The 13143-nt window shown below is 43.0% G+C and overlaps 1 protein-coding gene across 1 annotated transcript in view; it reads left to right on the top strand.

Moving 5' to 3' along the window:
• The window catches only part of SH2D6 (SH2 domain containing 6), a 56254-nt gene that overhangs the window by 6009 nt on the left and 37102 nt on the right, over window positions 1-13143 (top strand). The window contains exons 2-5 of the mRNA XM_068272388.1: window positions 1592-1617; window positions 1716-1753; window positions 10816-10832; window positions 12965-13073. Of these exons, the coding sequence (XP_068128489.1) occupies window positions 1592-1617; window positions 1716-1753; window positions 10816-10832; window positions 12965-13073 (190 nt within the window). The remainder of the gene's footprint in view (window positions 1-1591; window positions 1618-1715; window positions 1754-10815; window positions 10833-12964; window positions 13074-13143) is intronic.

Below are 13143 nucleotides of genomic sequence, written 5' to 3'. Positions count from 1 at the left end.
ACTTTTATTATCTCAACTGTTCCTGGACTATTTACTTTTCCTCTGCTAGAGGAGAGGTTATTAGTTCACAGACTGCTCTGAAAGACTCATTTTGAATGCTGAGTGTTGTGTAATCTGCACATATTAGAGAATGATGCAATGTTAGAAAAAACACTATATACCTGAAAATAAAAGTATGAGAATATTTTCTTTGCTGCTAATCTTCTAGTAATTATTCATAGTACACAACCAATTCATTATATCATATATTTTTTTTTTTGCTTCAGTGTCTCTTTAAGATACACTAAGTGATAGTGTCTCGTTTTTCCCCCAAAATGATTTGGTGCAATAGAGACCAATTATGTGAAGCTGTGTTTGCCTTTGCCTAAGGCCACTTTCACACTTCTAACCGGTGCTATAGGTTAATGTTAAAAATGGACTTCGGAGATTACTGCAGCAATGCGCAGTAATCTCCCATCTGGCTGCAAGCCACGCAGGAAGTGAGGTTCTCTAGTGCTCACTTCCTGTAGTGTAGACGAAATTAGAATTGCGTGGAAGAGTATAGAAAAAATAAGCTTCCGCGCATGTGCGACACAATTCGAACAGTTAAAAAGATGCGTCACCATAGACTTACATTACTTCCGGTCGCAGCACCTCACCGCGCATGCTGGCCCCTAATGTGCTGTTGCCTGCACATCAAATTGGAGACTTCCGGCGCATTGCATCACTCTAGGTATGAAATAGTGATGCTCAAATCCGGATCCGGGTGACACCCGGATAGTTGCTATCCGGATGTCTCCCAGTAAACCTGGGCGGGGGGAGGAGGGGCGGTCAATCTTACCTGTCTGACGTCTTCTTCGTCTGTCCCTGGCACCTCCCACGATGCGCTCCACGCGCATCACGTGACTACAAACACTTCCTCCTTCAACCCGGAAGGAGGAAGTGTTTGTAGTCACGTGACCGTTGCGTGGACCGCATCGTGGGAGGCGCCAGGGACGGACGAAGAAGATGTCAGACAGGGAAGATTGACCCCTGCCCACCCTGCACAGGTTTACTGGGAGATATCCGGATAGCAACTATCTGGGTGTCTCCCGGATCCGGATTTGAGCATCACTGGCCTGCGGCAAAACAGGGTAACACAACCCGCCAGTGTGAAAGGGGTCTAAGGGTGAGCTCACAGTGCTCAGCCGTGTTGCAGAATATTTCTGCATGTCAGCTCACTGCCCATACAATTCTATGCGCCTCTTCACAGTACTGTGTTGAACTGATGGCGTTATTCTAACTCGCTGCATGCGGGCTTTGTATTAAAGTCTATGTCTAGGCTCCATTGCAGTTCACAATCATTTGTGTTATGGAACTGACCACTGTGAATCTAGCCTCAAACATTCAGTCATGTAGAGGATGTTATTTTCTTTTAGTTCCGTTTCATGACTAGAGAATTCCTTCACTTCTAATTATCAGTCATTTTTACAGAGCTCGACAGTAAAACGAATATTCACACACAGATTAGATGCTATCCTCATGTTACCTAGAGAATGTTAGTTATGTAATTAGTCTTATTTTCCTGCCTGTCCAAATAATGAAATAGTTACTTCATTCTTCCTTCATTTAGAATATGCATGGGAGTAACAAGAAACCGTAAGTATAGACTTCCTAACACTTATATACATTCTAGTTATTTGTTTTCTGATACCTGTACAACAGCCCACATATTGTCCCTTCTGTCTTTATTTCAGGACTTGTCAGCCTCCACAACCTAAATGCAGCAGCTACGGTAACACAGATTCCATACATTATTCACAACATCAGACACAGAGTTAAAGTAGAACACAGGCCCAAATTTTGTTTCTATATCTACAGTATATGATTGCAATCTGTTGGTTCGATTGGTTCTTGGTTATAAAACACTTACCTTCCTCCCTTTTTTGCACCTTGTGCTATTCTCATCCTTTGACGCATCCCCAAAACTATCCTTCCCCCAAATGTGTGGCAACAACTCAACTTTAAGCATTTTCCTAACACCATCCCCCACCTTGTATTCCCCCAATTCGGAAATTGACCGGCCACTACCCAAATTGGACAGGCTATATAAATAAATCCTGGAAACATTTAAAAATTATATTGGAACCTCTGCAGATGAAACTCCCCACGCACATAGTGGCCAGTCATTTCTTGAAACTTGGACTTCATATGTACGAGACCATCTGTGTTTAGTTACATTGTTACATAGTTATTTGGGTTGAAAAAAGACATACGTCCATCGAGTTCAACCAGAGAATAAAGTACAACACCAGCCCACTCCCTCACATATCCCTGTTGATCCAGAGGAAGGCAAAAAACCCTTACAAGGCATGGTCCAATTAGCCCCAAAAGGGGAAAAAAATTCCTTCCCGACTCCAGATGGCAATCAGATAAAATCCCTGGATCAACATCATTAGGCATTACCTAGTAACTGTAGCCATGGGTGTCTTTCAATGCAAGGAAAGCATCTAAGCCCCCTTTAAATGCAGGTATAGAGTTTGTCATAATTACTTCCTGTGGCAATGCATTCCACATCTTAATCACTCTTACTGTAAAGAACCTTTTCCTAAATAAATGGCTAAAACGTTTTTCCTCCATGCGCAGATCATGTCCTCTAGTCCTTTGAGAAGGCCTAGGGACAAAAAGCTCATCCGCCAAGCTATTATATTGCCCTCTGATGTATTTATACATGTTAGTTAGATCCCCTCTAAGGCGTCTTTTCTCTAGACTAAATAAACCCAGTTTATCTAACCTTTCTTGGTAAGTGAGACCTTCTATCCCATACATTGCCAATGATTTATTTATATTTAGGTGTTTTAGGTATTTTTGAATGCTTCCATCAATAAAGATCATGGCTGTCAATTAATTATGCTAATGGTGTTGTTTGTTTGTAGACATCAATGTTTACGGTATTTTGTTCTATGCAAAACTTTAAAAAAAAACTTTTGGCTAATGGTAGGCTTAAACTACAGTGATTCCCTTTGGATCAACGTTACTGGTTGAATTCGATGGGTGGATTTTTTTTTCAACCTAACTATGTACTAACTATATAACTACAATATCTCACAACATTGAGTACACCTCTCACATTTTTGTAAATATTTTATTATATCTTTTCATGGGACAACACTGAAGACATGGCATCACATGGTACAATGTAAAGTAGTCAGTGTACAACTTGTATATCGGTGTAAATTTGCTGTCCCATCAAAATAACTCAACACACAGCCATCGGTGTCTAAACCGCTGGCAACAGAAGTGAGTACACCCCTAAGTAAAAAATGCAAATACTGTGTCCAATTAGACATTTTCTGTCCTCCAGGTCATGTAATTCAATAGTGTTACAAGCTCTCAGGCATGGATGGGGAGAAAGTGTGTTAAATTTGGTGTTATTGCTCGCATACGCTTATACTGGTCAATGGAAGTTCAACAAGGCACCTCATGGCATTGAACTTGCTGAGGATGCTCTACATAAAGATGACCTAGGCTATAAGAAGATTGCCAACACCCTGAACCTAATCTGCAGCACGGTGGCCAAGACCATACAGCGGTTTAACAGGTCAGATTCCACTCAGTGAACAGACCTCGCCATGGTCAACCACAGAAGTTGAGTGCAGATCCTCAGCATCATATCCAGAGGTTGTCTTTTGTAATTAGATGTATGAGGGCTGGCAGCATTGCTGCAGAAGTTGAAAGCCTGTCAGTTCTCAGTCCATACACCACCCAAACACTGCATCAATGATGCACAAGAAAGCCCACAGTTTGTAAGCAACTAAGGGCATGAATTACTGGAACCATGCCCTTTTGTCTGATGAGACTAAGATAAACATATTTGGTTCAGATGGTGTCAGGCGTTTGCTGGAAAATAATGGTGGGCAATCAAAATACAGTATTGACACTGAACTCTGATATTGCTAATTTTTTTTGCCAGCAGCTTAGACATTACCCTCCTTAGCAGTAATCACGAGTTCAGCTCGGGGTGGGAAAAACCCCTGGCATAGGGGCGGTAACCCCGAGCTGAACCCGTGGTAGCCGCCGGGAGGTCTATGCAGAGCAATGCGCCCAGCGGGCGTTTTACCTCATCTCCCGGGGGATCCTGAGGTCGGCCTCCGCCATTCTTCTTCCTCTCCTCCAAGGCTCTGCTTCCCCCTGGTGAGACAACAGCCAGCAATCTCACTATAGGGTTACAGTGCCACCCTGAGGATGGAGGGAAAACTGCAGTGCTGGATCCCAGGGAGGTGAGTGAGTGCTGGGCTGCTGCAGAACTCCCTAGCAGCATGCTTTTTTCCAGGTGTTAGGCTCTAAAAGCATGCAAAAAAAAATTGCACCCTAAAATCCGTAAAGAATCATAACGCCAAGGAGGTGAATGGCTGTGTGTTGAGTTATTTTGATGGGACAGCAAATTTACACTTTTGTACAATCTGTACACTGACTACTTTCCATTGTATCAAAGCGTCATATCTTCAGTGTTGTCCCATGAAAAGATATAACATTTATACAAAAATCTGAGAGGTGTACAGACTTGTGTGAGGTACTGTATATGACTTAGATATGCCCCAGTTTTATCATGCATGTACCATGTTTGCCAGATATGTTTATTCTCTGCATAAGCCAGGGGACAGTTTAAAGAAGAACTCCAGTGAAAATAATGTAGTAAAAAAAGTGCTTTATTTTTACCGTCCACAAGAGGAGGGGACTTATATGAGAGGTTATTGAGGAAAGAGGCAATGCAGATTTTTAATCTGGGTACCAGGGTTCCGCATGGCCTGAATACAAGGTGGGATCTAGCCTTAGTTACCTGACGATTCTAGTTTACATGCATTATCTTCAGTAGGACTGTGGGTTGTGTCCTTCCCTCTTTCTTCCTTTTTTTCTCCCCTCTTCTCTTCCATTCTGGACTTCCTGGCTTGTTCTACATGTCCTACATGGTGCCGAGTGTCCCCTTCCTTTAGCAATATTATTCAGGGTTTTGCTCCTTTTTTGCGTTGCCTTTTATACATTTTTTCTCATTTAACCTCTGTATATTTGTATTTTTTACTTGTATTTGCATTAAATTGTATATTTGGAGGATGAGGACCTTGTCAGCACCTCCTTCTGCTCCTAGACCACTCCCATGTTGGGGGATGGACTTGGGGCGGACATTTTTGTACTGACATTTTTATATATATGTGTGTGCTGCCAGTTATGTGTGAGCTATGAATAAGGACGGTTAGTCCGAAACATGTCAGCTATGTAAAGCCTGCCGTGGAGATTTTGGATACATCCACAATAAAGTTCTATGCTTCACTGCTAAGTGCGGACCATTTTTCCTTCTGCTGAACACATGACGTAGCTGCAAATTAATATTACGTACTAACCTCACTGTCAGTTTCTCTCAGAAGCTCACCATTTTCTTCTTTCAGTGATCCTTTCCAGTTCTGACAATATTTTGTCAGAACTGAAATATACCAGTGTGCTGACCAGGAAGCTGTTAGGGGGTAATGACCATTTTTAAAATGGAGGATGGAGAAATCCATTGATCACAGTGGACAAACGGGACACAGGAGAGGAGAAAGAGATTGACGAGTAAACTACACAGGAGGTAAGTATGATCTCTGTATGGTTATTTTGACTTTTTATTCTCAGTTCAGGTCCTCTTTAACCATTTAAGCCTTCTGGACGTAGAGGCTACTTCCAGAAGGCCATGTGCGCTCCCGCGGCCGATTGCACGTGTGCACGCGCGTTCCCGGCCGAAAGATCGTTAGCCCAGGAATCAATGAATCGGGACATGGTGCCCGATCATGGATTCCTTTCCTCGGCAGAAAAAGCGACCGCTTCTCTCGGAAGCCTCGCTTTTTGTGCCTCTTACGTCCCTCTAAGCGTACATGTTATGCTTAGAGTGACGTCATGTAAACAAACTCAAGGTTGCCATCTTGTGGCCAAAAAGTAAAACTACATCCACATGTAAAAAAAATAAAATAAAAATAAACATATATTTACATAAAAAAAATTACTATTTACATCCCACCCTCCCAAAAATACCCAAATAAAATGTTTAATAAAAAAAAAAAAATTACAATAAAAAAAAAACGTAAATATTTACCTAACGGTCTAAACTTTTTAAATATTCATTTAACCACTTGCCGACCGCACGCTTATACCGTGCGTCGGCAAAGTGGCAGCTGCAGGACCAGCGACGCAGTACTGCGTCGCCAGCTGCAGGCTGATTAATCAGGAAGCAGCCGCTCGGGCGAGCGGCTGCTTCCTGTCAATTCACGGCGGGGGGCTCCGTGTATAGCCTGCTGGCTGCCGATGGCGGCTCGCAGGCTAAATGTAAACACAAGCGGAAATAATCCGCTTTGTTTACATTGTACGGCGCTGCTGCGCAGCAGCGCCGTAAGGCAGATCGGCGATCCCCGGCCAATCAGCGGCCGGGGATCGCCGCCATGTGACAGGGGACGTCCTGTCACTGGCTGCACAGGACAGATAGCGTCCTGTGCAGCCCCGATCCCCAGAGGAGACCGATAGGAGAGGGAGGGGGAGAATGTCGCCGCGGAGGGGGGCTTTGAGGTGCCCCCCCCCCCCCCGCAACATGCCTGCAGGCAGGAGCGATCAGACCCCCCCTGCACATCATCCCCATAGGGGGGAAAAAAGGGGGGCGATCTGATCGCTCTGCGTGCCTGCTGATCTGTGCTGGGGGCTGCAGAGCCCACCCAGCACAGATCCCAACAAACAGCGCTGGTCCTTAAGGGGGGGTAAAGGGTGGGTCCTCAAGTGGTTAAAGATGAAATATTTCTATTTTTTTTTATTATAAGCTTGTAAATAGTGATGGATGCAAAACGGAAAAAATGCACTTTTATTTCCAAATAAAATATTGTCGCCATACATTGTGATAGGGACATAATTTAAATGGTGTCACATAGTTACATAGTTACATAGTTATTTTGGTTGAAAAAAGACATACGTCCATCGAGTTCAACCAGTATAAAGTACAACACCAGCCTGCTCCCTCACATATCCCTGTTGATCCAGAGGAAGGCGAAAAAACCCTTACAAGGCATGGTCCAATTAGTCCCTAAAGGGAAAAATTCCTTCCCGACTCCAGATGGCAATCAGATAAAATCCCTGGATCAACATCATTAGGCATTACCTAGTAATTGTAGCCATGGATGTCTTTCAACGCAAGGAAAGCATCTAAGCCCCCTTTAAATGCAGGTATAGAGTTTGCCATAACGACTTCCTGTGGCAATGCATTCCACATCTTAATCACTCTAACTGTAAAGAACCCTTTCCTAAATAAATGGCTAAAACGTTTTTCCTCCATGCGCAGATCATGTCCTCTAGTCCTTTGAGAAGGCCTAGGGACAAAAAGCTCATCCGCCAAGCTATTATATTGCCCTCTGATGTATTTATACATGTTAATTAGATCCCCTCTAAGGCGTCTTTTCTCTAGACTAAATAAACCCAGTTTATCTAACCTTTCTTGATAAGTGAGACATTCCATCCCACGTATCAATTTTGTTGCTCGTCTCTGCACCTGCTCTAAAACTGCAATATCTTTTTTGTAATGTGGTGCCCAGAACTGAATTCCATATTCCAGATGTGGCCTTACTAGAGAGTTAAACAGGGGCAATATTATGCTAGCATCTCGAGTTTTTATTTCCCTTTTAATGCATCCCAAAATTTTGTTAGCTTTAGCTGCAGCTGCTTGGCATTGAGTACGATTATTTAACTTGTTGTCAATGAGTACTCCTTAGGCCCCGTTCACACTTGCGGTTCTCTGCCAAACGGACCGGATGACCTGACCGGATCCGGATCGGAACCGTACGGTTCTGATCCGGATCCGATCCGGATCCGGTCAGTTTGCATCAGGTGTTCATCAGGATGCGATCCGGATCCGTTTGGCAAAAGATAGTAGAAAAGGAATAAAAATGTTGGGGTCTGGGAGGTCAGCAGAAGGTGGACCTGTGGAATCAGGCCCTCCGCTGTTTAGCACTCACCTCCACCTCCGACATACTGCCAACATCTCCAGCACGTTTAAAATCACTGCTGCTCCACTCCAAAATGCTTGCCCATGTGTCCCCATCCAAAATCGCCGCTTCAATACGCATAGGAAGTGGGGTAGAACATCCGGATTTTTAGCCAGTGTGTTGTGCGCTCTCCGGTTCTCATTGGTTTGTATTGGCCGGATGGTGCAGTCCGGCTCCGCTCCGGATACGGCTGCCGGAGGAGCCGGACCAAAAAATAGCGCATGTTGGGTCTTATGCCGGAGTCCGGATCCGGTCGCATGTGAACGGACGCATAGGCTTTCATTGCTATGCCGTGCGTCCGTTCCGTCCATTCTGCATGCGGTCCGGCTCCGGCACGGCGATTCCGGACGGCGACCGCTAATGTGAACCGGGCCTAAGTCCTTCTCCAAGTTTGATGTCCCCAACTGTATCCCATTTATTTTGTATGGTGCTAGACCATTAGTACGTCCAAAATGCATGACTTTACATTTGTCAACATTGAATCTGCCATGTATGTGCCCATATAACCATCCTATCCAGATCCTGTTGCAATATGGCACTATCTTCCTGAGAGTTGATGATTCTGCACAATTTTGTATCATCTGCAAAAATAGCAACATTGCTCACTACTGCATCTACTAGGTCATTAATAAATAAATTAAAGAGCACTGGACCCAGAACAGACCCCTGTGGGACCCCACTGCTAACAGTCTCCCATTTTGAGTACGATCCATTGACCACAACTCTTTGTTTTCTGTCCATTAGCCAGTTCCCTATCCATGAACACAGACTCTTCCCCAGTCCTTGCATCCTCAACTTTTGCACCAGACTTTTGTGGGGAACAGTGTTGAAGGCCTTTGCAAAGTCCAAGTATATCACATCTACAGCATTCCCAATATCCATATTAGCATTCACTACCTCATAAAAGCTGAGCATGTTAGTCAAACAGGACCTGTCTTTAGTAAACCCATGTTGATGCTGAGAAATAAGATTATTTTCTACTATGAAGTCATGTATAGTATCTCTTAGTAACCCCTCAAATAGTTTGCATACAACTGATGTTAAGCTTACAGGTCTATAATTTCCTGGATCTGATTTTTTGCCCTTCTTAAATAATGGGAAAACGTGGGCTGTACGCCAATCCACTGGGACTCTGCCAGTTGCAAGAGAGTCACAAAAGATAAGATAAAGGGGTTTATCTATAACTGAACTAAATTCCCTTAGGACCCGAGGATGCATGCCATCCGGGCCAGGTGCCTTGTCTATTTTTAATTTATTTAGTCTCGCCTTCACTTCTTCCTGCGTTAAGTATTTAATATTACAGTTAGAAGATTGAGACTCTTCCGCCTCTGTAGTTTGCAACAGTGTTGCTTCTTTTGTGAAGACAGAAGCAAAGAAAGCATTTAATAACTGCCTTACCTTGGTCATCCACCATTGAGTTCCCACCCTCATCCTTTAGGAGTCCTATACAGTCAACCTTTCTTTTTTTAGCGTTAATGTACTTGTAAAACTTTTTTGGGTTAGATTTGATATCCTTAGCGATTTGTTTTTCAGCTTTAATCTTTGCCTGCCTAATTTCTTTTTTACAATTTTTATTGCACTCCTTATAATTGCTTAGTGCAGCCTCGGTCCCCTCCTGTTTTAAGACCTTATAGGCATTCTTTTTCCTCTTCATTTTATCTTTAACCTTTCTATTCATCCATAGAGGCCTTTTTTTTATTCCTAGACATTTTGTTTCCATATGGGATATACATACTACAATATACCCGGGACTATTAGGCAAATACAATACGTGGGTTTTAATTATGGAGGCATGTATTATTTTAAAACTATAATGGCCGAAAACTGAGAAATAATGATTTTTTTTTTAGTTTTTTTTTCTTATTCTTCCTGTTAAAATGCATTTACAGTAAATAGCTCTTGGCAAAATGTACCACCCAAAGAAAGTCTAATTGGTGGCAGAAAAAAACAAGATATAGATCAGTTCATTGTGATAAATAGTGCTAAAGTTATAGGCTAATGAATGGGAGGTGAACATTGCTCGGATGCATAAAGTGAAAATGACTGAAGGCTGAAGTGGTTAAGTTCTGACAAAATGTTGTCAGAACTAGAAGGGATCACTGTATGAAGAAAATGGTGAGCTTCTGAGAGGAACAGACGGGAAGGTTAGTATGTAATATTCATTTGCAACTACATCATGTGTTTATTTTAAATAATTTTACTCACTTCAGGTTCCCTTTAAAGGGGTTCTGTGACAGTATCTAAAAACAAAAAGTGTCACTTACCTGGGGCTTCTAACGGCCCCCTGCTGATATCCTGTCCCACGCCGTCACTGAAGATTCCTCTCTTCCCTGCCAGGGGGTCACCGTCCAATTATTCATCTAACTAGATGAATGTCACTGCGGAAGTTCATCCTCGCTCCCGCTCGCTTCTCTGGGATCTTACTGCGCAGTGCGAGAAAACTTTGTACTGTGCGTGCGCAGTAAGCTCCCAGAGACGCAAGCGGGAGCAAGGACGCGCACGGCCGCGCAGCCGCAATAACATTCATCTAGTTAGACGAATAATCAGACGGTGACCCGCGGCGGGGCACGGAGGATTCTTCAGTGACAGCACGGGACAGAATATCTGCAGGGGGCCGTTAGAAGCCCAAGGTAAGTGACACTTTTTGTTTTTAGATACTGCCACAGAAACCCTTTAAACCATTCCTGCATCAAAATAAGCTTTATGTAGAACAAGAGTATTGACTTTATCAGTTACCAACTCTTGTTTACTTGGTTTAAAGTTCATCACATAAGGAGAGCTGATGCATTTTCTGCTTTCTTTACAGAAAATGGATCATTAGAGGTAAGTGGCTGCTTCTGTACAGAAGAATTTCACTATGCATTGAATGAAAGAATCCCCAAATTATATCACTTTTGTAAGTTCATTCACTTCAAAGAAACCTAAAGTGAGAGGAATAGGGAGGCTGTCATTTTCATTCTCTAATAAACAATGTCGGTTGCCTGACTTCTGTACTGATGCTCTTCCTGTAATACTGTAAGTCACTGGCCCAGAATGAGCATGCAGATTAGATGTAGCGTAGTATGGATACAGAGGTGCCAAAAGGATAAAATAATCTAAAAAGTTTAAAGCATGAGGAGGCAGCGGTGGACTTACCTCCTCCAAGCAGACACAAAAATTGCCAATGTGTTTGTCAAATACAAGAAGTTTAATTACATACTCCAGCGGACAATTCAACGCGTTTCGCAGGTTTGATCCCGCTTCATCAGGCAATAACAAAGGAGCACTAGCATATGTGGTCAGTAGAAGAGCCAGGGACCTCTGACAGAGGTAAGTCCACCACTGCCTCCTCATATTTTAAACTTTTTAGATACTTTTGTCTTTTTGGTGCCTCTGTGTCAATACTACGCTATATCAAGTCCACCCCTGGTGGAGGGGTGTTATCCCCCTTTTTTCCTCATCTACGGAGAGCGACTTCTTAATCCTGAGTGGGGTCAGGTCTAATCTCACCACCTGCCATACTGTGGTTGGCTTTGAGGTAACCCTGCATTGTAAGTATAGCTACCTACTACCAGTACATACTAAACTATATTTGGCTCTTGGTGTCCCTACTCTATGCAGATTAGATGCTTTGACTCTGGCTGCATGCTTGTTGCAGGTGAGTGACTCAGAAACAAAACTAAAGCTTAAAGCTCAACATGACGACCAGGAAACTGGCATTGATTATAAGGGAATGAAGATGGTATCTGTTCTTCCGCATGATTACTCTGTTGTCTCCTAATCAGTTAGTCAAGCGATATGCTTCTCTAGATACGTTTCTGTCTGATTCCCAGAATGAAGGCATAGTCTGAAGAATATTCAAAAGTTTTACAACTCATAAAACTTGAAAAGCATTTTTTATTCGTTATGAACAGTGTTGGACTGGGAGGTGGAAAAGCTGAGGAAATCCACTTGCTGGCCAAACAGCAGTAATCAGGTGTTGCTGCTCACATTAAAGACTCGCTACAGGTTTCTATTGCGAGTGATAACAAATGGTTTCTGCCTGACCAGCAGGTGGATTTCTTCCGTTTTTCCACTTCCCAGCCCGACAATGGTTATGAATTACAAATATTATTCATATGCAATGCCCAGTCCAGTGACACTTTGTGAAATCTCCTTTAAATCTTTCAACTTCGAACAGGATGAATGTTTAAATCTTTGAACTTTGAACAGGATGAATGAAATGAGGCCTTGCAGTGTTCTGTTGCTGCTTGCATCTTTGCCAGGAAAAAAAATCATAGCTCTTAAAATTCTCCATAGAGCGTATTACTCTCCAGCAAAGTTACATCGGTTTAGCGCCAGTGTCCCTGACTCTTGTGGCAGGCATGGATACCAGGATGCTGGTTTACTGCACACTTTATGGTATTGCCCCCTTTTGTCGTAATATTGGTTGGAGGTTGGGAGATGGGTCCCAAAAATATTTCCTAAATACGTTATTCCGGTAGAAGGTAAGCCCGTTATTCTATCGTGATCAACTCTACGATGAAGGGGGATCCCAAATGTCTTCTCTATCGTAATTTCCTATTTTATACTAAAAAAACTCATTCTCCTTCATTGCACCCAAGCTACTCCTCTGGGTAGTGAGCAGTGGTTGGTGTATATAAGAGGGGAACTATCTATCCTCAAAGCGACTCTCAACAAATTTGAGAAGTTATGGTTAAGGTGGTTGGATGCTCAGGAAATAGTCCTTGATTAGAATACTTGAATTCTAGATGGTGCTCAGTGAAGGTGGGCTCGCTGCACTCTTTGGTGTTTTGTAAATGAGGGGTTGTCTTTGTTCTGCTGTATATTTCAGTGTTGTCTCTGTGTATTGTGTGCCAGCCCATTGGCTGGCTATTGTTGTAAAATCTAACATCCAATAACATTTGACTTTAAAAAAAAAAATCTTTTCAACTTCCCAGGGACATGTCTCTGTTACCACCCTTTCTGTTCTTTAGGAAGATGAGGACGAGGGTGCAGACTTGTATGAACCACCCCCCTGTGATCTGGAAAGCAGGGCCATCCCATGTGTGTGGAACCCTCAGCAAAACCACAGTCTATATTCAGGTATAGAAAAGATTGTCTAGAAGGACATGTCCTTGTTGTTTTAAAGAGTACTACAGTATATTTCCAGTTG

The sequence above is a fragment of the Hyperolius riggenbachi genome, chromosome 3 (assembly GCF_040937935.1).
Source record: "Hyperolius riggenbachi isolate aHypRig1 chromosome 3, aHypRig1.pri, whole genome shotgun sequence".
Lineage (NCBI taxonomy): Eukaryota > Metazoa > Chordata > Amphibia > Anura > Hyperoliidae > Hyperolius > Hyperolius riggenbachi.
This window is presented reverse-complemented; position numbering and strand designations above follow the sequence as displayed.